This window comes from Ictidomys tridecemlineatus, chromosome 2 (genome assembly GCF_052094955.1).
Source record: "Ictidomys tridecemlineatus isolate mIctTri1 chromosome 2, mIctTri1.hap1, whole genome shotgun sequence".
NCBI lineage: Eukaryota > Metazoa > Chordata > Mammalia > Rodentia > Sciuridae > Ictidomys > Ictidomys tridecemlineatus.
In genome coordinates, this window is record NC_135478.1 from 18,395,484 (window position 1) to 18,423,006 (window position 27,523).

The 27,523-nt window shown below is 44.2% G+C and overlaps 2 protein-coding genes across 10 annotated transcripts in view; one reads left to right on the forward strand and one right to left on the reverse strand.

Annotated features, from left to right (window-relative positions):
- Positions 1-26,406, reverse strand: Exosc7 (exosome component 7). Of its 3 annotated transcripts, none has more exons than XM_005337900.4 (8): positions 26,279-26,406; positions 19,211-19,312; positions 18,820-18,914; positions 11,067-11,232; positions 7,314-7,384; positions 5,456-5,579; positions 4,271-4,426; positions 1-469 (listed from the first exon to the last, which is right to left on the reverse strand). In XM_005337900.4, the coding sequence occupies exons 1-8, from the start codon at positions 26,363-26,365 to the stop codon at positions 365-367; spliced, it is 906 nt and encodes a 301-aa protein (XP_005337957.3). In that variant the 5' UTR covers positions 26,366-26,406; the 3' UTR covers positions 1-364. The 3 variants fall into 3 exon arrangements, with proteins under 3 accessions (XP_005337957.3, XP_077894118.1, XP_077894117.1); XM_078037991.1 differs by having other exon boundaries at positions 383-1,083; XM_078037992.1 differs by lacking the exons at positions 18,820-18,914; positions 26,279-26,406 and adding an exon at positions 20,968-21,120.
- Positions 26,393-27,523, forward strand: part of Zdhhc3 (zDHHC palmitoyltransferase 3) — a 53,865-nt gene continuing 52,734 nt past the window's right edge. For 6 of the 7 annotated variants that reach the window (XM_040290069.2, XM_040290071.2, XM_040290073.2 and 3 more), the window contains exon 1: positions 26,501-26,641. Coding sequence is in view for 1 of the 7 variants with exons in the window: in XM_078037989.1 (XP_077894115.1) it covers positions 26,459-26,641 (183 nt within the window). In the remaining 6 variants the exon portion in view is untranslated. Of the gene's footprint in view, positions 26,642-27,523 lie in introns of all 7 variants that reach the window. The other variant, XM_078037989.1, reaches the window with a different exon arrangement.

A 27,523-nucleotide genomic window follows, 5' to 3' on the forward strand; every position in this document is an offset into this window, starting at 1 on the left:
TGAACTGTCCTTGGCGACTCTTTATTTTGAAAGCTCTGTGGTAAAAATAATAAATGCATGGATACATATCATAAGCATTTCCTTTAAGCCACTTCCTGCCAGGTCTTTATTCCAGTGCTTATTGTTGTTCTGAACCCCTGCGGCAAGTCTCCCCAGGGCCCTCTCCCTTGGCAGCCCAGCTCTGAACTGGTGGCTTGCAGCTCCAGAACTCTGGCCATAACCAACCATACCTGAAAATAGACTTTAATTTTACCAGTACAAATGTTGCCTTAAACTCGTAACAGTTAAGAAAAATATATACAAACTTCAGTTTACAAGGAAAAATAAAACAAAAACAATCCACGCAGAAGGGATGATGGGCTGATCATCCCAGGAATCCAACTTTCTGTCTCTTGGGCCCCAGGCTTTCTTCCTTGTGTAGGATGCTCTGCAAGGAGGTGTGCAACACCTTGCCCACTCGCTTGCTGGTCTGCAGGACAGGGAGGGGATGGAAGAGAGCAGTCACTCGTGAGGCACACAGGCACAGAAAGCACTTCCCTTGCAGCCAGCCACCTTCCCAGTGCTAAAATCAACTCCATCTGCTAAGGATGAACCTAGGGCCTCACACATGCTAACGAAGTGCTTTGTCACTAAGCCACATTCCCAACCTTTGGAGGATTTTAAAATCAAAACAAAACAAACCACAAACCCCCGCAACATAATGGTCACATTCTAGAAAAACCTCATACCCACCCCCCCCCCCCAAAAAAAAAAGAAAGAAAGAAAAAGACACTTGCTCAGGAGGAAAGGCTGCCCTGGCCAATAGTTCATGCTTAGCATTCCTGATGGCACAGGCAGCAACGTTGTCAACCAAATCTGGGCATGGTTATATGACTGCCCTGTAGTGACAAGGCACAGGGAAACCAGAGCATTCATTCTGCTGGAGAAGGAACAGATGGTGCCAAGGACATTTTAATAAGCAGGTTCTAATTCACCTCCCACCAAGCCTCTAGGCAGAACTGGTCAGATGTGACCAAGTCAGTACCTGGATGGGGTCTTCATGTTACTGCCTCGCAGAGATGTTAAACATACTGGAATATTGAACTGAGATACATCAAGGTCAGACAACCTACAGATTGAGTAATTAGCTCTTACACAGCAGACACAAGGGAGCCCCCTAAACATAAATATCTTTCTTTGAAGAACTAACATTCTGTCTCCAGGATTGTGAATCATTTTAAGAATACAATGAGGGGCTGGGGATGTGGCTCAAGTGGTAGCGTTCTCGCCTGGCATGCGTGTGACCCGGGTTCGATCCTCAGCACCACATACAAACAAAGATGTTGTGTCCGCCGAGAACTAAAAAAATAAATATTAAAAAATTTTCTCTCTCTCTCTCTCTCTCTTTCTCTTTAAAAAAAAAATAATACAATGAATGCAGGGTTGGGGTTGTGGCTTGAGTTGGGGTTGTAGCTCAGCAGTAGCGCGCTTGCTTAGCATGCGTGAGGCACTGGGTTCGATTCTTAGCACCAAGAACAAATAAGTGAAAATAAAAGTCCATCAACAACTAAAAAATATTTATATATAAAAAAAGAATACAATGAATGTATATATGATTACATGACCTGTTTCATGTAGTGATGTACATCATGTACAACCAGACAAATGAGAAGTTATACTCCATTTATGTATGATGTATCAAAATGAATTCTACCGTCATGTATAATTAATTAGAACAAATAAAATATATACTTAAAAAAATACAATGAGCCACTGAGTATGGTGGTACATACCTGTAATCCCAGTGGCTCAGGAGGCTGAGGCAGGAGGATTACAAGTTTAAAGCCAGCCTCAGCAACTTAGTGAGGCCCTAAGTAAATTAGCAAGCCCCTGTCTCAAAATTTTAAAAATTAAAATAGGAATGTGGCTCAGTAGTTAAGTGCCCCTGGGTTCAATCTCTGGTACCCACCCACCCCCAAAAAAGAAAGATTACAATAAACCAATCATATGTCTCTGCCTCACATTCCCATAGCAGAGTGAATTCAACTCTGCCAATGGTCACATTCTCAATAATGTCAGCCCTGGACTCCTCCCCAGTTCTCCCAGACACAGGCCAAGGAAGCAACCTGTGTGCCTGCTCCCCTGGCCCTTGCTATAGTGGGGGATGAGCCTCCAGGGATAACTGAAAAATACTAGTGAGAAGACGATCTGAGTCTAAAAGTTTGGGAAGAGATCAAGGTTACAAATGTAACATTAGGGTTCAGGTTCAAAATGCCTTTGAAAAGATTATATCATAATGTTAGAAAAAGAAAAGATGTCAAGGTCCAACAAACAGGGGAACTGATTAATCATATAAGCAAAGGACACCAGAACTTGAGAGGGCTTCAGTGCTTCAGAACAGGCAAGAAAGAGACCACAGAGCATGGATATTCACCAGCAGAGGTGCTGCAGGGCTGCTCAGGGCTGCTGTGCCCCTGTGGGAGACAAACAGTGAGGCAGGGCCACAGGGCTACAGTTGTATTACAGGCCTCATCCCTAAGTCCCCGAGGAGGACAAAGTTCAGCTCACCATGGCAGCCAGAGCAGACCTGGCTTGCAAGGTTCAGTAGCACAGAGTTTGCAGGGCTCGGGTGGGTGGGAATCCCAGCTCCAGCATCTATGAGCTATGTGGCTACTCAGCCTCTGTGTGCCTCAGATTACTCATCTGTCACAGTGAGGGTGGCAACAATCGTAACCTCACAGGGCTGCTGAAGATTAAGTGATACTTAAAGCACTGAAATTAGCATCTGGCACATATTGAGCACACAATAAATTTTTATTATTTGCTTTTTGTTATTTAGAAACTGGAATTCCCATAAAATTCGTGGGTGGGGAGACTTACAAAACACGTTTGTTGAGAGGCCTTTGGTAGAACTTCTAAAGCATTGAAAAGTGATTCTGGAAAAACCTGAACCTAGGCTTAGCGGAGCACAGAGAATAAGAGCTCACAAGTACTGAGAAGGCAACATATCAGGCACTCTGACACATGCTTCTCCTCCACACCCTCAAACAGCCCTCAGGGCAACCTCAGTGGCAGATATAGTCATGCCCATTCTGCACAAGAGGGAACTGTGGCCTAGAGCCAGGACTCAGTCTGGTAACATGTCTTCCCAGCCCATGCTTGGGTCCTCCACACCAAATACACTGCCCTTGGTGTTCGTTTGTTAGGTTTTCTGCTTGTTTGGTTTTGGTGTTGGAGATCAAACCCAAGGCTTCATTCATGCTAAGCACACACTCTACCACTGAGCTACACCTCCAGCCCATTTTGTTCTTTTAAATAAAATGACAAAAGGAGAAACACAGACATCCAATGCTTGGAATCTTTAGTGAAAAGTCATTACTACTATGGTGGTGCACAACTGTGCAGACCTGGCTTGCAAGGCTCAGCAAGAGCTAGGGAGGCTGAGGCAGGAGGTTCACGAGTTCAAGGCCAGCTTCAGCAACTTAGTATGGCCTAAGCAATTTAGTGAGACCCTATCTTAAAATAAAAAAGTCTGTGGATATAGCTCAGGGGTAAAATACCTCTGGGTTTATGCTCCAAGATCCACCTCCAGCCCCCCAAAAGAGTCATCATTAAGAATGAAGGAAGCCATGATTTGAGGGACTATATGGTAATAGAGTGGATAGCTAAGAAAAAATAAATCATCAGATCCCACTAACTGCTCCTGGCAATTCAGTCAGAAAGCTGAAGAGGATGTGTGTGGCAGGCAGGGGATGGATCTCTGGAAAGACAGGTGAGCAGGCCCAGGACCCTGTCCTAAAGGGGCTTCCCATCCCCAGGACTTCCCACTGTTCCTGCTAGTCCCTATTAAACACTTCTAGACCTGTGAAGAATCTGGGAGATGGCCACCCTTTCGCCACTGGTTCTACTTTTACATTTCCTTAAAGAACAGGAATTAGTCATCCAGGAATTAATTCCCTCATCAAATCATGCAATCTTATGATTTGGGAATTTCAAGTGATTCTTGACATGACCAATGTCCAAAACTCTCACAGACATGTAGCAACTTGGGATCAGAGATGCAGAGGGACTTACTGAGTAAGTAACCCTACTGGCAGATCCCTCATCTTCAGACCAGAACCTCTATTGGCCTGGGCTACGTCAGCAGACACCCAGCCCACCAGCTGCTCTCCAAGCTCTGAATCTGAAGCCAAGGGTATGAACAGAGAGGATTCCCATGGGTGACCAAGTGGGTTGGAAGCAGCAGCACCCCCAACCAGGCCCCAGCCCCTGCCCAGCACCACCACCTCACCTCCATCATCTCGAAGATGCTCTCAGGGTCCAGACTGCCTTTTCCCACTTTCCTCATGCATGTCACCACTCCCTTGCTGGTCACTGATACCAGGAGGCTGGCCAAAGAGCAGGCCTCTTCTTGAAGAGTAGCATCTACCACGTGCCGGTAGCCAATCTGCAAAGCAGGGGCAACACAACATGCATGGCAATGCATGTCAGAGATCCCACCTCAGTGGTTTGGTAATCCATATCTATACCAGGCAGAGGCCCTGCACTGCCCACTCAAGACCTTAGTTTAGATGAAAAATACCTGAAGGAATGTTCAACATTTCTATCATAGGCTGCTATGTAAGTGGTGTCACAGAAACTCAAGATGAAAATATGGGATATAGGGAAGTCAGAGACCATCTAAGTCAGAGGCCACCAAGGCTTTCCAACAGAGGGGCACAGGGAAGAAATTCATGTGAGGCCACATGAAGTTTCACTCACTGCAAATGGCAAATAAAGGGGGCCAATGCTAAAGGAAAAGCTCAAATATAAGTCAAATGCAGGTGGCTTTGGTCAGTCTCAATATCCTTCTGTCTGAATGTTTCACCACACTCCAGGTTCATGAAATGATTTTAGTGGAACTAAATCTGACCCATTTAGCCTTATTTATTGTTATGAAACTAGCCACAATCCCAGCCATCCAAAGCTCCTTTGTACAGCCCAGGGCAGTGCTAGTTACACACCAGCATCAACCAGATGTCAGGCTCCACGGGCCTCTGGGCTTTGTGAAAACCACCTGACAAATGACACACCGAGGACTCGCTCCAACCCCTTAAATCCATAGATGTGGACATTCAAGCCCACAGAGGGAACACTATTTGCCACTCTACCATGACCCAACCAGAGCTAAGGAGCTGAAGGAAATATGCCCAGAGAGCACTGCAATGCAGTGCATGGCATGCAGAAGGAGCTTAACAAACTCTGGCTATTGTTATTATGAGCCTCTGTGAGTGTTCCCAGCGCTCCACCATATCCTCCGGATAAAAAGAAGAGCTCCTGGTGGAAGTGGTCCCTAATATAATTAAATCACTGGATTTGTGTTGAAGCCACTTCTGCATCGTTGGTGAAACTATAACAAGCAATCTCAACAGGCTGGGACTGGAGACAGACCTCCACAAGGTCCCTTGAACAAAAATTGTAAGATACAATCTCACACCTTGCACAGAGTGACAATGCAGGGAACATTCTCCACACTTAATCGGATGCAGTCATAAGGGTCATCAGAGAGTTCAATGTCCTTCGATCCCTCTTCATCCTCTAGAACACGAACCCTTGGTATCCTGGAAGTAGAAGCAAAATTAAAAATTTCTACTCACACTGGGCATGGTGACGCATGCCTATAACCTAAGGCAGGAGAATTTTAAGTTTGAGGCCAGCTTTGGCAACTTAGCAAGACCCTGCTTCAAAATAAAATTTTTAAAAAGGCTGGGGCTATTGTCAGAGAGAAAGGCCCTGGTTCACCACTCCCCATCACTCTCAGGGTCCATCAATAAATGATTTTTTTTTTTTTTTTAGCATTTATTTTTTAAGTTGTGAGTGAACATTTTTATGTGGGGCCGAGGACTGAACTCAGTGCTCATGCATGCTAGGCAAGCACTCTACCTCTGAGCCACAACCCCAACCCCACAATAAATGAATTTTTTTCTTTCGATCCTCAGGACCACATAAAAATAAATAAATAAAGATAGATAGAGAGAGAGAGAGAGAGAGAGAGAGAGAAAAGACCTAGGAAATATTAAAAAAAAAAAAAAAGGCCAAATTTAAGAGTTAGATGAAAGGATAGAGGAAGGCACAAAATTTCAAACCAAAGGAATGCACAATCTCTTCAATGAGATACTAGAGGCTTACAGGACACCAAATGTACAAAATTACAACAGATCTACACCAAGGCACATTATAATGAAAATGCCTAGCATACAGAATAAGGATAGAATCTTAAAAGCCACAAGGGAGAGGAATCAGATCACGTATAGAGGGAGACCAATTCATACCTCAGTAGATTTTTTCAACCCAGACCCTCAAAGCCAGAAGATCATGGAACAACATATACCAAGCTCTGAAAGAAATGGATGCCAACCAAAAATCTTATATCCAGCAAAACTAAGTTTTAGATTTGATGATGAAATAAAAACCTTCCTTGAAAAACAAGCAAGACATGAACGAGGGCTCAATTTATGAAAGGGTGCTCAATTTAAGTATGCATCAGAAAGGTGAAAATTAAAAATACATGTGATTATCAAGACATATCATGGAAATTAATAGTTAAAAAAAAAAAAATCCAAAGGGTTGGCAGAGACATGGACCAACCCAGAACTCAAATAGAGCTGGTGGGAGCATCAGCTGGTAAACTCACTTTTGGGAAATTGTTCTGTAGTATCCACTAAAAGGAGGCATAGCCATGTACCATAGCTCAAACTTTCACTCCTCCCCAGCAGCAATGGGTAAATACACGCACCAAAAAACATGTTACAAAAATGTTCACATTCGGTACTATCTAGATAAAAACTAGAAATTACTCAGATGCTCATCAACAGAATGGATAAACTGCCATATTCGCACAGTGGAATGCCATATGGCAAAAAGCATGGATGACAACAGGAAACAATACAGATGTCTCAAAAACACAATCTTCAGAGAGTAAGGCAAACACAAAAAACAGTGTAGTTTCATTCATATCAAGTACAAAACTAATCTGCTTCATTACAGTGGTACTGTCAATAGGAGTACAGGGCTGGGGCCTTCAGAGCGGCTGGCAATGTTTTTGAGCTGGGTGCTAGAAAAACACTTCAACCCCTAGTGTCAATCACTATAGTCTGAGTTGGAGAAGCCAGAAAGAGGTGGTCTATCCAAGTTTCCAAATGGAAACTGTGTTGGTGCTCCTTCCAGTTCCTGGAACAAAAACCTAATAGGATTCAGCCCAGCTGGTCATTCCTACATGTGGCAGCGTCCAGAGCAGATGAGCTTTAGCCAGAAGATAGCCAGGCAGGCCCAGAGCTGTTTCCAGGAAGACTTACCTTGTATTGAAGAGAGCAGCCTTCACAGCAATGGAAATGGCATCAAACAAATTTCCACCACACTCCAACAGCTAAGATAGACAGGGATTCAGAGAGAAAAAAAAAAGCAAGCATCATTTATTACTGCATTATCCCACTTAACAGACACAGATTCCTAAGCAATGCTGAGCATATATTGTAAGAACATGGGCTGTTCCCCAGGCTAGTCATGCGGTCTCATTGACACAGCACACTCACCTATCCACAGTGCTGCCTCACGCTGGCTGTGCTTCCAGGGCACGTGCAAGTGACAGCTGGCCCTGGCTGCTATGGTGCTCCTCTCAGGCACACTAGCAATTGGGCAGCACCGACACACTGATTGCCCTTGTTTTGCCCAGATAGCTCCAAACTACATGCAAGTGTCATTCCAGTCTTTGACAGCACATGCCTAGCTTCTCACAAGAAGGAACTGGGGACTACTTGATGCTGCAGCTACCAGTCATGCATGTGGGATTATCTCTCGTGTGACTGTCAAGGTACACCTGAAGCTCAGACAAGTATCACCACATTTTACATTAACTAAGGTCTCACACAAGCTTCTGCCCTTGAGCAAGAGCTAACAGCACCTGTGTGTGCTCATCTTGCAGAGGAAGTCGGAGCCCTTTATCAAGGGCTGTCTTCATTTCAGAGAAGCTCTGGCCCAAGATTCTACAATAAAGCCAACTGGGCTGCCCAAGTAAAAAAAAGTGAAGCCACATCTAGAAAGAAAATCATCCTCTTTATCTGAACCGTGAACTCACGAAGGCTGGGATTCTGCTTTTGTTCATTTCTCTATCCCCAGAGCCCAGGAGAAGAGCATCGATGAAGAAGGTCAATAGTCACTTGCAGAAGACAACAAGTCCTGTGCCCTGTGCCTAGGCCCCCAAGCTCGGCCCTGTCAGAGCCAATGACGGACACTTAGAATATATCGTCACACTTCACACTCTGTGTAAATCTCCACCTTCCGCCCTTATGCTCTCCACTGAACCTCAAATCCACACACCCTCTTTCCTAGAGCCTTGTAAAACCCTACCTACTAATAAGGTCCCAGCCTCTGTTCCCAACTGGCTTTGTAACTGTGACTCACTCATCTCATACCCAGGCTCCCTCCCACTCTGGTGGGTGTTCAGATACAGAACACGACTCAGCAGAGGGGCTCCAGGCCACACAGCCTGAATTTGATTCCTGTCTTCACCAGTTACCACATAATCCTGCTGGTACACAAGCTCTCTGTGCCACCTGTGGAGGACAAAAATCCTAGCTACCTTGAAGAGCTGTTACAAAGGCTAAACAAATGAGTATCTGCAAAGCTCTCAGGAGCACATCTGGCACACAGTAAGCAGTAGCTAAGTTTTCTGAGTAAATACTGATTGACTCTTTCATTTTGCAGTTGTCTCTCACAGACTTTCTGAGGAAGCATGCTGCATGTTCCTCCCCATCTTCATCGCTGATAGCTGAGGCTCCTAACCCCGGCTGTGCAATCAAATCTCCTGGGGATCCTATTAAAAATACAGCTGGGTGTGGGGGGGGAGGGGTGCAATTTGTATTCTTACTCTAGTCTCCATGTGATAATTGCTGTTTTATTACACTGTGTCCCAATTCCTGCTTTCTGCAAATGGTGCTCACAGACCAGACCCTCCTCTCTCTGCTAGGGCAGGGCATCCTATCAAGAATCTCTTTGCTAAAGATAACGATAGAATCAAGAAGCACCTGGGAGAGTGGGTGGTGTAGAGAGGCCCAAAGCAGCCAGACTGGGCTACCTGCATAGGCCTAGAATATGCAGAGAGGACACAGGAGACAGAGGCATCTAGGTTAGAGACACTCCAGGACTGGGGTCCCACAGCAGGTCACAGGAGCCCACCCTCTCCAAGGAAGAGTTCCTGAGGTGACATAAAGCACAGCCAGAGAAGATTCATCTGGTCACAAACATAGCCTATCAGATGCACAAAGTCTAAAATGTTCTTTTAGGGGAAAAGCACAATGTACCCTGTAACATTCTGGGGATGAAGGGCTTCTTTCATGAGGCATCTTCTAAAGCACACTGCTAGGAAACACAGCCTATCAAGAGGGAAATGTGCCTCTCCATGCACAATCCACTCCCCCTGGACTTCTATTCTCTCAGATACCTAGGCCCAGCACCTCCCTCACCCCTACCACCAGCTGCGATGATTCCACGGCTCTTTCCTTCCCATGCCCAAGGCCATGGCCACACACTGGTTCTCATAGCCACTCCCAGGAACCACTTCAAAACAACTTGGTGACCCAACTCCCCAACAAATGTCAGCCATACACTGTTAGTGCAATGAAGTCCTAATACTTAACTCACTTGAGGTAAAAACTGATGCCATTAAGGAACAATGGAGACCAAAAGAAGGCAAAGTTTCCATGAAGTTAAAACTTTACTTTCACAGAATAAGTCATCTGGGGACAAATACTACACTGGACATTGATGGATAATCTGATTATAAGGAATGTGTCTGCAGCAAAAGGAAGAAAACACGGAAGGGTGCCCAGCTAATAGCTAAAGATGGGCCCAGTCTGGGGACTACCTAGATCAACTACTGAAGACTTATAGGAAATTCTCTTTTCATAATCCCAGTAACAAGACTGAATTGCCACCACCTTGCCTCAAACAGGGACTCAATCTATTCATTATGTCTTTAGATTTAGGATAATAACTTACTCCGCAAACAAAAGTCTACCCCACCTCACATGCATGAAGCACATTTCCACCAAGGCTGAAAGCAAGCACTTGTTTTCACAGGAGAGGAATCCTCCATAGACACAAAAGATGTGAATGACAAAAACTGATCTACCTCATTAATAATGTTTTAAAAATCCTTTTCTAATTAAGAACTTCACTGAGGATGACAACTATTAGTTCAATAGCTAAACTGTGGAACCAACCTAGATGGCCTTCAATAGAGGAATGGATAAAAAAAATGTGGCATATATACACAATGGAATTTTATCTAGCAATAAAGAGAATAAAATCATGGCATTTGCAGGTAAATGGATGGACTCAGAGAAGATAATGCTAAGTGAAGTTAGCCAATCCCCCCACAAAAAATACTGAATGTTTTCTCTGATATAAGGAGGCTGATTCATAGTGGGGTAGGAAGTGGGTGCATGGGAGGAATAGACAAACTCTAGATAGGACAGAGGGGTTGAGGGGAAGGGAGGGGACTGGGGTAATTAATGATGATGGAATGTGATGATCACTACTATCCAAAGTACATGTATGAAGACACGAATTGGTGTGAATATACTTTGTATACAACCAGAGATATGAAAAATTGCTCTCTCTATATGTAATAAGAATTGTAATGCATTCTGCTATCATATATAAATAAAATAAATTTACATAAAAAAGAACTTATCATCATTCCATACAGAATGCTCCAACTAGTCAGAATTCTGCCCTTTATTCTGTGTAGCACTATCCAGACAGCATCTTTTTTTTTTTCTTTTCTAGTAACTTCTACAGACAACTTTAGGAGCTAGTATGATATGACTACAATTTTATTCTAGAACGGGATTATATATATGCTACTTGTACATATGTTGCATTTATCTTAAGAGAATTATCACAGGAGGCCATTTTTTTTCCCCCAGGTGATCTTACCTGGAGGATGAAAGCATCCACCTGAAGTAGGGAAAAGCAGGGAGAGGAAAGTAGGCCAACAAGGCTCCAGTAGAGATAGAGTGCGGCTGGCATAGCAACGTGACACTCACCAGTACATCCACATAGAGGATCCAGCAGTGCTCCCTCGGACTGATGCAGAGGGACTTCAGGTCCACACTGCTCTTATTGTTAAATATCCGGTAGAGGGTGTTAGCAATCTCTGTACCAAGGTCATCACCTCCCCGACCTTCAAATTCAGGAGTGGCATTGGCTGAACTAAAAGAACGGAAAGAGAAAAGCTGAATGAATCTTTGCAAAAAACACAGGGGTCAGGCTCTCTATTCCAGTTTTCTATGGAACGGAATGGAGCCAGCTGCTGTAGGAAAATCACTGAGGGTTGATATTCTAGCTCAGTATTAGAGCTTGCCTAGCATGCATAAGGTCCTGTTTGATTCCAAGCACCTCAAAAAAAAAAAAAAAGACTGTTGAACTAGAAAAAAGGTAGTATCTGCCACTTTCCCAGCCTCCAGACACATGCAATGCACTAGCCCAGCACAGAGCCCTAGATTTGTCAGTGTGTGTGATGGGCCTTCCCAGTGACCTCTAGCAGAAGCCATCTTCAGCAAGGAGAAACAAGACAGTGATGGTATATAAAACTTGGGTGGTAACAATTAACTTTCTTAGCTTCAGAGGACAATAAATATTCGCTGGCTGGCCTAGGGAGCTGGGAGGTCTCGAGAATCTGTACAGTCTTCCAGTCACCACCATCCCTAGTTTTCCATACCAAAACCACGGTGTAAGTACAGTAACCTTTCTAGAATGATTCAGAAAGTATGTATGATAGCATGTCAGAGTTATGTCATAAACTTTACATTAGCACTATACAGAAAAGAAGGAAACTGACAGTAAGAGAAAGACTGAAGGCAGATTAAATACCAGGTCACCTCCTTCCTTTTTACTTTATTTTATATTTTCAAGAGAAAAAATGTTTCCTTTTTGGCCTCTTGACACATACACCCTACTATCTCAACAAAGAACTACAACATTCAATATTTACCACCCTAAACACGATCCAAAAGTGTTTAACAGGAAAATTTTGTGAGTTTTGACTTGACACAAACAAACCCTTAATAGGTTTGTGAAATAAGTAAACTTTAATCATTCTACTTTAACAATAGAGGCCAGGAAAGGTAAGAAACCAGCCATTTCAGCAAGGACTTTTCAAAATCACATTGAAACTTCCCAACCCTTCATTCATCTGGAAGGCACCAGCCCTGCCCCTGCCACTCATGACTTGGAGATAGAGGAAGGTGGATGACCTGTAGTCTGCAGCAGTCCCAGTGAAGTAGGGGGGTTTGATGATAGAGAGCAAACAGTGAGGTGGGGTGCAGCTGTCAATTAACACTGAGAGCTATAGAAGGCCTCAAACTCAAAGATGAGCAGGAGCTGGGAAGCCACAGAGGCAGGGTAAGGGGGTTATAGGGAAAGCAAAACATGCATGACAGCCCCTGGCTGTGCCCATAGCATCTGTGTATTACCCAAAGAAACCTCAATCAATAATATAAGAGTAAGAATGAATCAGGCTGGGCAGAGTGGCACATGCCTGTGATCCCAGCAGCTTGGGAGGCTGAGGCAGGAGGATCGCAAGTTCAAAGCCAGCCTCAGCAAAAGTGAGGCTCTAAGCAACTCAGTGAGACCCTGTCTCTAAATAAAATACAAAAAGGGGCTGCGATGTGGCTTAGTGGTTGAATGCCCCTGAGTTCAATCCCTGGCACCCCCCCCCACCACCAAAAAAAGGGAATGAATCAGATTGTGTCACTGCATAACTTTGCTTCTCTAATTACCTTGTCTTCCCTTACCACCTCCAGCTAGCAGAACCCCAATTTAAAATCTCCAAGAGAAACTTCATCACTGCCATAGCAACGCTGCTGACCCTCTTGCTGTCTCTGCTGGACTCCAGCATCAAGCTGGGAAAAGCAGTTCAGTTACAGAGAAATAATCAAGTCACCAGGGACCAAGTTTTTATTTTGCACAGGTAGCAAAACACAACCTGTTTCTAATTTAAACACTGAGCAATCAATATTGCATCCTTTGTTGCACTTAAAAATACATCTATATACATCTCTGTGAAGACAAACGCAGTTGGAGATGCTCATCCTCAAAATGTTTATCTTCTGCCGAATGCAGTGGGTACATCCTTCTACATGTGACTAAGCACTGGGGGCTAAAGCAGGACCTTTCCTACAGCACCAGGGCACTGTTCAGTTTCCAGGCCCAATGTCTAAATCAATCTACCTTCAAAACCATGTCCCATTGCTTTTTTGAGACTAGGCTAATTTGAAAAGAAAATCTCATGCATCTATTCTTTCAGTCCCACTAACAAGAAGAAGGTTTAGAGCCTCATCAGACTATGGCATGTTCCTGTCTGCAAGGTGCCCTGTCATGGAGTGACTGGAGAGAAGGCTGGGAAAAATGGAAGGCAAGTGCTCAGGGTAGGGGATGGAGCAGAGTACTTTTGATAAATTAAGCCAGAAATTACATATTTTGCCAAAGAATTAGCTAGGGATGGGGCGGGGTGTTAGATACTGGAGTACAGAAATGAGGGTTCTACCTCATCACTGGGGCATTCAATACATAAGGACCTTTTCTGACAAACTGACACTTTCCAGGCTTTTTAAAAGTATTTTAGTTCACCTTTTAAAAATTACTCTATTAGGTGAATAAAAAAATATCTCACAGATAGGCTGTGATCTACAGGATAATAGTGTGAGACCCTGGAGGGGCCAACTCTTTTCATTTTATAAGGAGGGAAACTTAATAATGTCTTTAAATGCTTACTATGTGCTACACACCCCTTAGTACTTCTGGTGTAATGACCCATTAAATTCTCACAGCAACTCCAAGAGGTACTAACGCCATTTTATTTTATGTTTGTGGTGCTGGGGATGGAAGCCAGAGCCTCACATATGCTAGGCAAGTGCTTTACCACTGAACTACATCCTCTGTCCCTGACATCAAGAGATAAGGAAACTGAATCAGAAAGGTTATGCGATTGGTGCAAGGGCATGTGACCAGTATCTGTTTAGCTAAGATTCTAATCCAGCCAGTTTGGGCCTTAACTGCTAGGTTACCCTGTACTCTCCCTGTATTTGTAGCTCTGCATGCTTGGTCTGTAGTCTGATATCAGTCAGATTAGCTTTTCCTTGGGCTTATATTTTACTTCAAAATAATGAATGGTGTTCTGGTCTTGGGACTTGGGACTTTTTACCAGACCACAAGTACAATCAAAGAATGCTGACCAAGAGAACTCTAAATAAAAAGCTTCTCTGTTAAATGCAAATGAGAAAGAGAGGGAGAGAAAGGAGGAATGGAGAAAGAGAATACAAGCTGTAATTCTAGCCCCCTGCTCTTATGCATCTGGGGTTTTTGGCATAAAACCAAATGCTTTCAGCATTTATAGTTACCAAACCAATTCAGGTCCTCCATAAAGCATGACCCAGTCCCTCTTGCAGAGCTGTTGGGAAACAGTTTACTGAGCTGGATGTACTAACAAAAGATCCTGGGCACTTTGCTCCTCCCAACTCTCTACTCTTCCTGACTCATTACCTCCATCCACCCTGCACCCCCTACTTGGCACATCTCTGGTTTAACTGAGGTAGGTTGAGATCAAGGCCATATCTACATGGAATGATACTAAACAATAGGTCCAATGTTATCTCCCATGCAATCAATCTAGCCTGAAATCTACAGACTCTTCCAAAAAGGTCAGGCCAGGCCACATTAGAAAAAGGATTCAATGGGTACCTAGAACAGGGCTAATTTGGGACCTTACTTCTTTAGCAGTCACCTACCCTGGCTGGTTATTCATTTTGTATGTGTGTTCATTTCTAAGCCTACAAAAGCTTCCCCATTTGTAGGGGAACCTTTTATTGTCAGCTCCTATTTGAAGTTTCTGCAAGTTATCTCATCAGTTCTGGAGACTCTTGAGTACAACCAGCCTCAAATGGCTTCTTCAAGATGCCTCTCTGCCTTCTCCCACCTCCAGCCCTTCAGCCAAGGGCTGAGCCCCTTAATTCCCTTCAAGCAGCACCAAGCCGACAAGGAATGGAAGACACATAGTGGTGCCACCCATCAATGCAGGTTTCAAAGATTCCGGTACTATATTAGTGAAAAATACAAGTGATCCCATTAAAAAGTAGCAAAGAGGGCTGGGATTGTGTTTCAGTGGTAGAGCACACTTGCCTCGCAGGTATAAGGCACTGGGTTCGATCCTCAGCCCCACATGAAAATAAATAAATGTGACTTGATGGCCTGCCACCTAGTGGTAGCTTAGGATGACATATCAGCTTCTTAAATTCTTACCTTCCTCTGGGAAGGTAAGAAATTTTTCCTAAAGTTTCAAAGTCTTATTTAAAATGACCTACGCTCAGGCTGCCAAAAATAAACCAAAGACACTGACAGGGTTAGATGGTCTGTTTTGCTTCCAGTTTAGTGAAGATGCTGCCAGACATCTCTGGGACAGGGCTCAGAGGCAGGGAAGTCAGGCGCAACCTCCAAGGGCTGTGAGACATACCCAGCTTTCTCATCATCCCTAGAAGGGGGATAAATGATGAGGGTGAGGAGCGGTGTCTCCTTGGGCGTGAGCATTATCATCCCAAGTACAAAACTGAAGGGAACTGAGTTAACAGAAAAGCAATTATCTTTGAGACCTCTCTACCTCTGAGAATTTAAATAATTAAAGCTAGAAGTTGTTGATAAGGAATTAAATCAAACTAGGCTTAGAGTGGCAGCAGGGACACCACCCTAACACCAATTACTTTTCTCCCTCTGGGGAGCAACTATGTTTCAGCCTATGGATAGGCAAGTGTCTGAACTCACCAGGGAGGCCCAGGGTGCGTTGCAGGTGTGCAGCACCCCCTCTGCTGGGCTCAGTGACAGGTGCTCAGAAGCTATTCCTTTCACCGGGTAGGAACCAAAGGCTTTGCCTGTTTATGCAATTTACAGTTGGCCCTTGAAGACCAGAGTGAGGTTCTGATGTGGGTGGTGATTTGTGAATCTCTCATGGTGACTCTATTCCCTGAGGTGCTCACATTAGCTGAGCCACTTAAAGACGCTAGTGTGCCACCTTGAGTCTATGCATCTCAGGAAATATTCAAAACTACTGGGCACCTGGAGCGCCTGGGCCTGTTGAGGTCCTTTTGACATTTGCAAAGGAGGAAAACAGAACAGCGGGCAGGAAAACTGAGTCTACTTCAAGAGCCTAGATCTTTAAAAGAGGCAGTTCAAAGGCTTTTTTCACATGAGTGTCACCCTCCCTGTACAGTTGAGATAAGAAAGGGACAAGGGTAGCAGGCTGTCCTGAAGTCATTTCAGACACAGAGCCACAATAAAATGTAAACCCCATACCAAGCATCTGAGGGTGGTGCCCTCCCTTTGGTGTAACTGAGCAGACTGTCACTATCTGTTTAGGATGAATGAGATGAAGGTAATGACAGGGAAGAAAAGAAGAGCAAATTATAGTTCCTCTCACAAGCTGTCTGCTCCTCAGTGAGATTGTTCACTGCTTTGAATTACGCAGATCAAGACCAAAAAGGTATTTTGCTCCCTGCCAGAGCAAAGGAAGGGATAAACAGGGCTGGAACCAGGTCCTTACCATCCACACTAACTCCAAGAAAGGGCCAGATCCACTGAACGCCTCAACCCAGTGAAAGTAGCTGAGTAGGACCAGGAGGAGACTGTGTGGGAAACCAGGACAGCAGACAGGAATGGGCTGGGAAGAAAACTAGACAAAAAATGAACACAGGCCGGGCATGGTGGCGCACGTATGGAATCCCAGCAGGAGGATCGTGAGTTCAAAGCCAGTCTCAGCAAAAGCAAGGCACTAAGCAACTCAGTGAGACCCTGTCTCTAAATAGAGCCTGGGGATGTGGCTCAGTGGCCACTCCTGAGTTCAATCCCCAGTACGCCCCCCACCAAAAAAAAAAAAAAAAAAAAACCCAATGAACACAGATAGTTCTTAGACCTCCAAGCACAATGCCCCTCTAAAACGGACCTCAGCAGGCCACATAAAGCAACAAGAGCAGCAATTCAGAGTTGGATAAACCTTAGCTGGCATTTTTAACTATAAGACTCTGAGAAAGTCAATTTCTCCCCTCTATAAACTCCATTTCTTATCTTTTTCACTGAAGCACTGTGAGGATCAACTTCTGTGTTTGCATGTAAAGATCGAAAGATTAACTTGCTATGCAAATGTGGATTCCTATCTGTGCAAAAAAGAGCTGACATCACAGCCTGGGGCTGCCACCTTTAGGAGGGCCTACTTGCAAAGTTGGTCCTAGGTGACATCTGGGAACGTGGCTCAGTGTTCCCAGTTAACAGTAAACTGAGAGGGGTGGTCCATTGTACCTAGATTGTACAAATGTTTTATGCTGAACACTTTCTTTCCTTCTGGCAGTCTGAAACTTGGTATGTGTTAAGCAGAAGGTGCCTATGTGACCAGCCCCCAGCAAAAATCCTGGGTGCCAAGTCTCTAGTGGGCTTCCCAGGGCAGAAATGTCACAAATGGATTGCTGCTTTTTCATTGCTGCAAAAAATCTCATCAATGAGTACAACTATATACTAAGACTTGTGAGTCCTTCTAGAAAATCTTTCAATGTGGAGGTGGTCTTAGGTAATACCCAATCCACATTATACAACTACATCTAGCATGAGCCACTAGAGCCTTGCCTACTTCAAGAAGGCCTACTGTCAACACAGAGCTTCTAGAAACAAGGTTACAGATAGAAGGAGAGACCAGGCCAGTGACTCAATAAAAGCCCCAACCCTGGAAGGGTGAAAGACATGTATTTATTAGAAGCCCACCATAGTAGGTACTTGTTCTACCTTCATTTCCTCCTTATCACCAGTTTATTATTCTCATTTTTTGATAAAGAAATTCAGGCACAGAGAGACTGAGAAACCAGTCTGAGGTCATGCAGCTGACCAGAGAAGGAAGTGAGATTTGGGCCCAGGGCTGAGCACAGACACTGCAGAGCCCTGGTCCTTCCAACATCCTTGATGCCTGCTTGGCTGACTCTAGGCCTCATCTGCCAAACAAATCATGAACAGTTTTCTGCAGAGCTAGAGCAGGAAGAAAAACAGGGCATTTAAAACCACATAATGGTTCTTATTATCTGTATTTGGTATTTTTCAAAGCATCCTAATATACATTGCTTACTTTTTTAAAAATTTTAAACATTTTTTAATTTGTTCTAATTAGTTATACATGTCACATTGCTTAATTTGATCCTCACACCAACCATATGCTGGACTGCTTGGCTGATGTCCTCCTTTTTCAGACAGGGAAAATAAGGCCTAGCAAGGGCCAGGCAATTAAGACAAAGGCAGGACTCTCGCCAAGACCTCCTAGCACTTGGCATACAGGAGAAGGTCAATAAATACCTCCCGGAGAGTTGAATGATTAAATAAATACAAAATATGAGAGGGCTCAACAGGAGATTGGAGGTTCATTTTCTGAATCCTCACCTTTTAAATAATTTTTCTTTAAAAACAGCTGCATTGGGCTGGGGTTTTGGCTCAGCAGTAGAGCGCTTGCCTAGCATGCGAGGCCCTGGGTTCGAATCTCAACATCACATAAAAATAAATAAAAAAGGGGCTGGGAATGTGGCTTAAGTGGTAGGGCGCTCGCCTGTCATGCGTGCGGCCCGGGTTCGATCCTCAGCAATCATATACAAAGAAAAGATGTTGTGCCCGCCGAAAAATAAAAAATAAATAAATAAAAATAAACAAAATAAACGTATTGTGTACAACTAAAATAAAAATATTAAACAACAACAACAACAAAAACAGCTGCATAGTACTAACCAATCAACAAAGAACTCCAGGTAGCCTTCATTTGGTTTTTCCAGCTTTGGCGTCCCCATTTCTGCTTTCACTCCCACCAAGATGTCTGTGTGGCCCTGTAGGCACATTTGAGAAGGCTCCTTACTCAAGGAAGACAGCCAGACACCACCTCCCTCCCCTTCCAGACATACAGCCCTGGGGACACTCTTAGGAGCAGTACTGGGACTTGGAACATGGTATTTTGGGGTGAGGGGGTCCTTCAGATCTGGATAGACCCAAGGTCTGAGTTTGCTTGGGTTGTGGACCTTCGCATGGACGATTTGCACTCCAAAAACCAGCAGAGGTCTACTGCTGGCTCCCTGACACCTACCCATTTTTCTACTTGAGCATGAACTGCGGCCACAGTACTTACCAGTTTAACCCTTGCAGACCCACTGGTGTTGGACACCACATCAGTTTCCACTTCAACAGATCGGTAGTCCTCACAGCTGCGGCCATCCACACGGAGGTCTTCCTAAGTGCAACAACAGCAGTCCCAAAGTTGTGATCCCAAACCAACAACAGTCTGCTAAAAAGACTCAACCTTTTTTCTACCTAGACAAATACACAGTACACATCTTTTTTTCTCTTGGTGGATCATCCGAACTTCTGTCCTCATGACTAATGACAATGTCGATCTTTTACATGTGAGGAAATGGAGACTTGGAGAACTTAAGTTACTTGTCCAAGGTCCTATAGTTAGTAAGGACAAAGCTAAATTTTCTTTGCAGTCTGTTTGACTGCAAAGTCCATACTACATCTTGCCATACAGAATATGTGCATGAAAACATGCAAAACCTGGAGAAGGGACAAAATAAGCCAGCTCTCTCCAAATTTGCAAGGCTGAAATTGCACCAAGAAATATGAGCTGTCAGAGCTACAGGATACAACTGTCCTCATTGCACTTGCTTTCCCCAAAATACAAAATAAATACAAATATCTACTTTGTAACAGCTAAAGATATTTAATCTGCTAAAGCAGGGTCAACAAAGCAGGGCCTATAGGTCACTTGTTTTCATAGCTGGTTTTACTAGATCATAGCCATGCCCCTTCATTTAGGTACCATGAATGCTTTTCACTATAGTAGCAGAGGGGAGAAACTGAGACAGAAATCTGCAAAGCCCCCAAGTCTTTCCTACTTAGCCCTTTCCAGGATCAGTCTGCCAACGCCTGCTGCAGAAGATGGCTTTTAAGGTGGTCTACACACTCCAGTCCCTCTGCCCGTGTATTTACTTCTTAAATTGTTTATATTTGTACCATTCATTCATGTCTATTTTATGCTACAATTATAATACTTTATTTTGTTGCTGAAAGCATTCCAGATTTGGTCTTTGGGAGCACCTTTGGATTGATTCTTGTGCTCTTTCAACATGTTTCCAACTTTTGTGGAGCACCTCCTACATTCTGAGAACACAAACACAAGAGTTCTAGCCTCTTGTTTTTCCCATACTCTTGCCCTAGTTAGTGATCAGCACGTCTCCAAGGAGCCCTAGTTCCTCCTCCTGGAAAACGGTACTTAAAGCCCAGAATCTTCATTGCTCCTGGAACATCACTGCTTCTAGAACTTCTCAGCTAAGCTAAAAAACATTATGTATATATACTAACCCACATATACACAATCTATATTTAATTCTGTATGTACACATCTTATTAAAATATCATGAGTCAAGCTGAGAGCTCAACTCCAATCTAAAAGCCTCAGGGTTCATTCTAGCCTTTTCTTGTGTCACTTCTTTCTCAGAGATAACACAGGCTCTCACTTTCTACCTATAATGTATTTACCTATTTGTCCATTCTGAGTGTACACACAAGCACCCACCCTCACCATGAGAAACAAATTAACCAAAAGAATACAGTTACACTTAAAAGTTTTTTGTCTTCAGTCTTAGTACCCAGTCAAAATGTGTCCTCTCGTTACTTAAGTTAGTTATTTTCTTCCCCATGCCCTTCCTGTGTGGTGGTGGCATTCATTTGTTTATATACTAACAGGCTCATTTGTAACTGTATTTCGGTTTGGGTTCCCCACATCCTGATTACTTCCTTTTTTGAGTATGTGGAATATCACTATGGTCCTAAGAGTCAAAGCTAATTAGAAAAGGTATGCTCGGAGAAATGTCACTCTCCCCTTACCTGCCCTGTGCTCTTTTCATGTCCCTCTTCTTTCCACCCCTTTCCTGTCCAGCCCAGGTTGATAACAGATGTCTTTGGTTTCTGGTTTATCTTTCTTGTATTTCTTCTTCACAGACGAGCAGATACACGAATATTTTTTATGTCTCCTTTATATTCCTTGTATGAAGGGTGGCATACTAGGGTGTAAATTCTTTTACACTTGACTTTAAAAAACCTTAACCAGACAATAAATACATATGCACACATACTATATTGCCTCAAATCAGCTCACAGAGATCTTCTTCATTCTTTGTAAATATTTTATGAAAGCAGTTTTTTTTCCTTCAGAAAAATAATCATTAGCTTCATCAGGTTCTCCAAGGAGTTGATGCACCCCAAAATATAAACTAAATGAAAACCACTGCTCTGAAGTATGTACCTGTCAGAAACTTATCTTTAAATTGGCTGACTGTGTATGTGAATGATTTTTTTTTTATTTTGAGAAATTAAACAGAGGAAAACAAAACATTGTTGCATGCTCCCACCACACAGTACTAACTACAACCATCTGTCATATTTGTTTCAGCTCTAGAACCCTCTCAATTCCTTCTAATGAGAGAAAATAAACTCCATAAATCAGGGGGAATTACTGCCAGTCTACTTCCTGGCATGAAGCAGTCTATAATTCCGGGGGACATGTACTCAAAAAGCAACAGAAGGTCAAGCATGGGAGAGTGAGCCATAAAGTGATCCCTCATCACCAGAGGATTCTATAACTCTGTCACTGTCTCATCATACCCCTTTCCTTTCCATAGACTCCTAAATATTGCTTTTAAAATGCCAATCATTTTAAAAGGCTTTTCAGGTCCATCTCTGACACCTCATTCCTCCCCATCCCCATTTGTCCAAGGTCCCAGGCATGTCCAGCCCCCAAAACATCATTTACAAGGATTCTTTTCTGGGCTACAGGTAAGGCACAAGAGTGAACAATCCCTAGGGGAATTAGTAACAGATGGGACCAGGCCTGGTCCCACCATTAACTAACCATTTGACTTAGGACAAGTCCCTTCCCACTCTGGGCTAGTTTCCTCACTTGTAAAAGATCAAATTAGACAGTTTCAAAAGTGATTCTTTAACTGTACAGATCTATAAATTTAAATGGCTGCAATTATTTACAATACCAGCTATTTACTGAGCATTCATTATATCAGATAATGTGCTAGGAACACCACACAGTTAATGTATTTAATCTTTATGATAACCTTTTTAGATAGTATTTATTCACTCCGTTTCACAAATGGGGAAACTTGAGGTTCAATGATGCCAAGTAACAGGCCTGAGAGCACAAAGCCAGTAAGCAGCATTTGAACTTCAAACCAGAGTACTTCCTCTCTATTTCATACAGCCTGCTGCCTCCTAAGGGTCTCTCCACTGTTCAAAAGCAGTCAGCACAGTCTTGTTCCATGACCAAGAGGTTGGCTCTACTAGGTGGTCCTGATGATGACATTAGCTTCCGAAAACAAGTAGGCCACAAGGTCACAGACTCCTGAATACTGCTTTTAAATTGCCAATCAGGGGCTGTGGTTGTGGCTCAAAGGTAGAGTACTTGCCTAGCATGCGTGAAGAAGCACTGAGGTTCTATCCTTAGCACCACATTAAAATAAAATAAAGGTATTGTGTCTACCTATAACTAAACTCACTTATATTCAGATGGAAAAGAAAATGAGGCTTCATTATGTCTTGCCTTTCCAGCTCTTAATTTTTCTGCCTCCTGGAAAAGGCTCAGAGGACAAATAAGAAATAAATGAAAAGCTACAAATTTTCCCTTCCAAGGATGCATAAGGCACATCTAAAAGGATAGAAGAAAAATAAACACAAAACCTAACTAAGCTCATGAACAACTGTACCCAGGGCAACTTTTTTGAAATCCAGTTTTCCTTTTAAAACACAGGAAATCATCCAAACCTGCCTGGCCTGCCTCAGAGCCTAGAGCCCTACCATGATTTTTATTTATCAGCAACACTCAAGAGCAAAGAAATTAACCCACACATAAACATTTAAACACAGGTTGCCCTGAATCGAAAGTTCCATTTAAAAAATCAAGCTGTTGGACACTATAGAGTGAAGACCAGTCCTCCAAGCAGAGGAGACCGAAGCTCCTTCTAGATCCAAGGCTTCCCTATGATAGCAACTCACATAGCTATTATCACAAGGACCTTCCTTTGAATATTTAAATCTGGACTCTAACATACCAGCTTGGTGACCTTGAGCAAGTTCTTTAAGTCTCTGAGTCTGTTTCTTCATCTATAAAGCAACATAACACAGTTATAGGAGAATCCAAAGGTTATAAATCATTTCAGGGGAGCCCCCTACACAGGGTAACCATTTCTTTCCCCTGTTACTGGGAGCATGTATTCGCTCAGGAAGTCCTCAAAATCCTTGGAGAGGGGTTATACATTAGAAAACCGAGGCACTAAGTGTCTATCTCCTATTTGTAAGAGAAGACATGAACTCAGCTCAGAGCTGTTTTGCCTCATGCCTAAGTAATCCAGTCCTACTATTTAAAATTTTTTTTATTTTTTAGTTGTAGTGGGGCACAATACATTTATTTTATTTATGTATGTATTTTTATGTAGTGCTTAGGATCGAACCCAGGGCCTCACACACACTTGGCGAGCACTCTACTGTTGAGCCATAACCCCAGTCCCTAGTCTTATTACTTTTATTGTGAGGAGGAGTGTGCTGGGGATTGAACCCAAGGACACTTTACCACTGAGCTACATCCCCAGCTCTTTTTTAATTCTGAGAAAAAAGTCTTAAGTTGAGGGTCTAAGTTTTTGAGACTGCCCTCAAATTTGTAATCCTCCTGCCTCAGCCTCCCAATGTTCCTAATCCACTATACTTTGGAGAGTTTCAGACTGGGAGTGGTCCTCTCAGCTAAGCTCTCATCTACCTTGTTTTGCTTATCTAGTACCTCAGAGCTTTCTACAGGAGAATTGAGATTCAAACCTCTTCTAGTCCAGTTTTGCAGGCTCAAGTCCAAGACACAGCAAAAATAGACACTCATTCCCGTTTCAGTTTCCAATCCTCATGAGTAGTCTTGCATTTCTTTGAAAGGATGTGGCTCCACAAGGCTGCACCCCACAGTGCCTGGGCACAGACTTTCTGTGCCAAGGGTTTGTAAATAGAAAGAGAACAGGGCTAAAAAGCAAGAGTGTTGAAGGATGATTCCAGTTCTGCCATTGCCAGGTTGAGCAACTAAATGCTGACTTCTCAATCTCATAGCTGAAGATCAGGCTCAAGCCCTGTTCCCTCTCTTCTGTGCTGTGCCCCAGGCACACATTATGATAAAAGCTAAATCTACAGAAAAGAAGTGGAAACCATTGGCTGAGCTACATTTCCCTTCAATAACCAAGAACATACAATGAATCAGCTTTCCTGGAGCTCCAAGAGGAAAGCCTGTTTGGTGCTACAAATTTTCCTTTCCAAGGATGCATAAGCTAATCAATTGCCATGGCCTGGTCTGACCCTATGGGGGCCAGTTTAATGACCAGGTTATGGCCACAGAACTTAATAAGCTGAACATGGAAAAGCCCATTGTACCTACAGTTCTGTAACAGCCACATAACCAAATCATCATCCACCCAAAATAGGCAGGGTCAGAAGTAGGTAGGCAACTCAAAAGCACACTATCCATAAGATGATTAACTTTTAATCATGAAATACTAGAAGGCCAAACCAATTCTCTCACTGGAATCTGACCGCTGATCTGGGAAACACTTGAGAGAAGAGAGGAATTAAACAGAGGCTGACAGGTCATGATGTGATGGGAGGCTAGAGAGGTCACACAAAAGTTAAGGTGGAGGAGCGGTACAGATTTCACCAAGATAGAAAGGAAGCTGGACAGCAAGTAGTCACAGAAAAGATATACACTTTGGCAGAGAAAAGAAGTATCACCAGAGACAGTCTGATAAACCATGTGATCCATAGAATACAGGAGAGCCTGTGCTCCTGAGACCCCAAGGCACTTCCTACCCCTTTTCGTGATATAATTTAAAAATTCCTAGCTCCCAAATCAAAAGAATTTAAGTCCCAATAGCAAAAGGCTAAGTCCTTAATGGAGTCACTATGAAGACTGGGAATTCAGTATGAGTGGTTTAGGATAAAGCCTTATCACTGATGAAAAAAAAAAAAAAAACTTGAAAGGGAGCTAACAGAATGGAGGCTGCCCTGATTCATGAATTGTGAATAAAAGCTAATTAGATATATGAAAAAAAAAAAGAAAAAAGAAAGGGAGCTAACATTTTTTCAGGGCTGACCACGAGCCAGGTGTTCAGCATTCTTTACTTCATTTCCAATATATTCCACTATTCCTAATCCTCTAACTAAAAAGCTCATGAGATTGTAAGTTCCGATTTTATTATCCAAGTTTAATATGCAATCTGGTAACTAATTATTGACGTTTCTTAGTCTATAAAGGGCACAGAAGATAACACCAGGTCACAATTTTAAAGGAGGCACGGCCTTTACTCACATTAAGTGACAGAGGGTTAATTTAATCTGATGGCTACATCATGGGAATACTGACTTTGCATTTGGTCACGGGCAGAGGAAAGGCACGAAGGAAAGAGGTGTGCTTTAGAATTCTGATGGGAGAAGGACACAGGGAGCTAACAAGTGTGAACAGACTCAGAGGGTGGTACCGATATATCGTTGCCAGGTACAACAGTCCTCAACCCTTGTTCTGGAGTGGTCAAAACCAGGGGTTGAAGACTGAGCACAGAAGATCTTCAGTTACAGCTGCCGGGGGATTTTAGTTCTCCGCTGTCAAAATGGAAAACTACAACAATTATGCCACCGACTGCCAAGTCTCGCTTTTTAAAAGTTCTTCTCCCTTTATTCCTAAAGCGATTTATATTTCCTAAGCTCCTTCGCCTCAGGTGCATGCTCTCTGCACCTCCCATCCACGAGGTGAGGGAAAGCGGGCCGGATGCCCACCCCCAGATCCCGGTTTCCTAGAGGAGAAACCTGAGGCTTGGTCTAGTAAAGCGTGCCGAGGCTGAATGGATGGCCGTGGAAACGATGCTCCTCGCTGAGAACTGCCCCAGGGACTGCATAAGGATTCCTGCTGAAGTCGGAATCTTATTAACCCAGAAAGGTCCAAGGGTGATCGGTCCTTAAGCGGACGCTCACCCCCATCTCCTAAAAACTCCCACGCTGCCAGCTTTGGGCTGCAAACGCGGACCGCAAAGCTGTTTAACCACAAGGTCACCCCAGTCTCCTCCCCGGCGACTCGAGGGCCAGCCGCAATCCGCAGGACAGCCTCCGCTACCTGGACGCCGTGCACGATGTACACCTTCTCCGCCTCGCTCAGCACCACAGACGCCATGCTGCCGTGCCGCCCCGCGCGCCGCGTCATCCGCCCGCGTCGCCCGCGCCCCCGCGCTGCGCGTCATCAGCCTGCGCGGCTGCCGCCCCTGCAGCCGCGGCCGCCACAGCCGCCGGGAGCTCGATGGGCTTCTGCGCGCCGTCCGGTATCTGGCTGAGTCGGGCGAGCCGTGGCGCCTCGTGCCGGGGAGCCATTGCCGCAGCCCGAAGCGAGGTCCCGAGTGAGGGACTGCAGCAAGAGGCGACGGCGTCGGCCGCGGGAGCCCCCCCGGGGGTCTGGGACTGGCGAACCGCCTCCGGCTTCACGGTCAGTTGGGATCGGAGACTGGGGTTGGGGTGAAGAAGATGAGGTGTAGCGAGAGCGCCGGCCCAGGACTCGCCGGAGTTGAAGTAGCAGATTGGCTGTGTGTGAGAGAGACAGACCACTGGGACCGAGACCGAGAGAGCCCCCCGAGTGAGGGGAGGCAGACATCGTGATTGGCCAAGGGAGGGCTGTCTCCCCGCCCCCTCTACTTCTTTGGTCCCTGGGATGGTTGAAAAGAGGCGCTGAAGCCCTCTTCAGGTCATTCTCCATGGGAAGGGTCTGGCCAGGAGTGGAAACGAATCCCAAGGCCTCCTCACCCCTCCAGCCCTCCCTCTGATCTTTCTCTGCTTCTCCTCCTCTCATTCTACCTGCACCTTGTATACCCTCTGTACTTCTCTTTTTCTCCCTGCTTTTCTTGAATCCAGGGCTGATCTAGGACCTCGAAAGGTCCCTTTGCCTTGCGCGTTAGCCAGAGCATTGTCCCAAAAAGAGAATTGAGAGGAGGAAGGGTCTTTGTAACTGGCACTGGCGAGGTGTGCAGTGTCCAGGCATCCATTGAGCTTCCTGGAAGCCCCAGCTTGGTGAAAGTGATCTCTGGGAGCTGTGGAGAGCTGCCCGCAAAAAAAAAAAAAAAAAAAAGCCAGCCACCAGCGGTGGTTAAGTAGGAATATCGGCCTGGATATCCAGTGAGGATACCAGCAAGGTGAAGCTGGTGTCACAGGAGGAGGGGACAGAGTACCATATAAGTTTCAGAGGATCCCTATAGATAAATGGGGGTGTGTGTGAGTTGATCTGAGATAGTTGAAACTTTCCCGAGGTCCCATTTTTTTGAGGGATCTCCCCTGTTCTCAAAAATGAAAGTTACCCTTGACAGATTAACCATCC

Bases quoted from the DNA above. Each gene is read 5' to 3' on its own strand.
- Exosc7 (XM_005337900.4), bottom strand. From the start codon at position 26,365: ATGACGCGGCGCGCGGGGCGGCACGGCAGCATGGCGTCTGTGGTGCTG. The intron at 7,385-11,066 runs GTGAGTGTCACG...TGTCTATCTTAG, and splicing joins TCCTCTATGTGGATGTACTG to CTGTTGGAGTGTGGTGGAAA. The intron at 4,427-5,455 runs GTGTGAGATTGT...CCTGCTTTGCAG, and splicing joins GCATTGTCACTCTGTGCAAG to ATTGGCTACCGGCACGTGGT.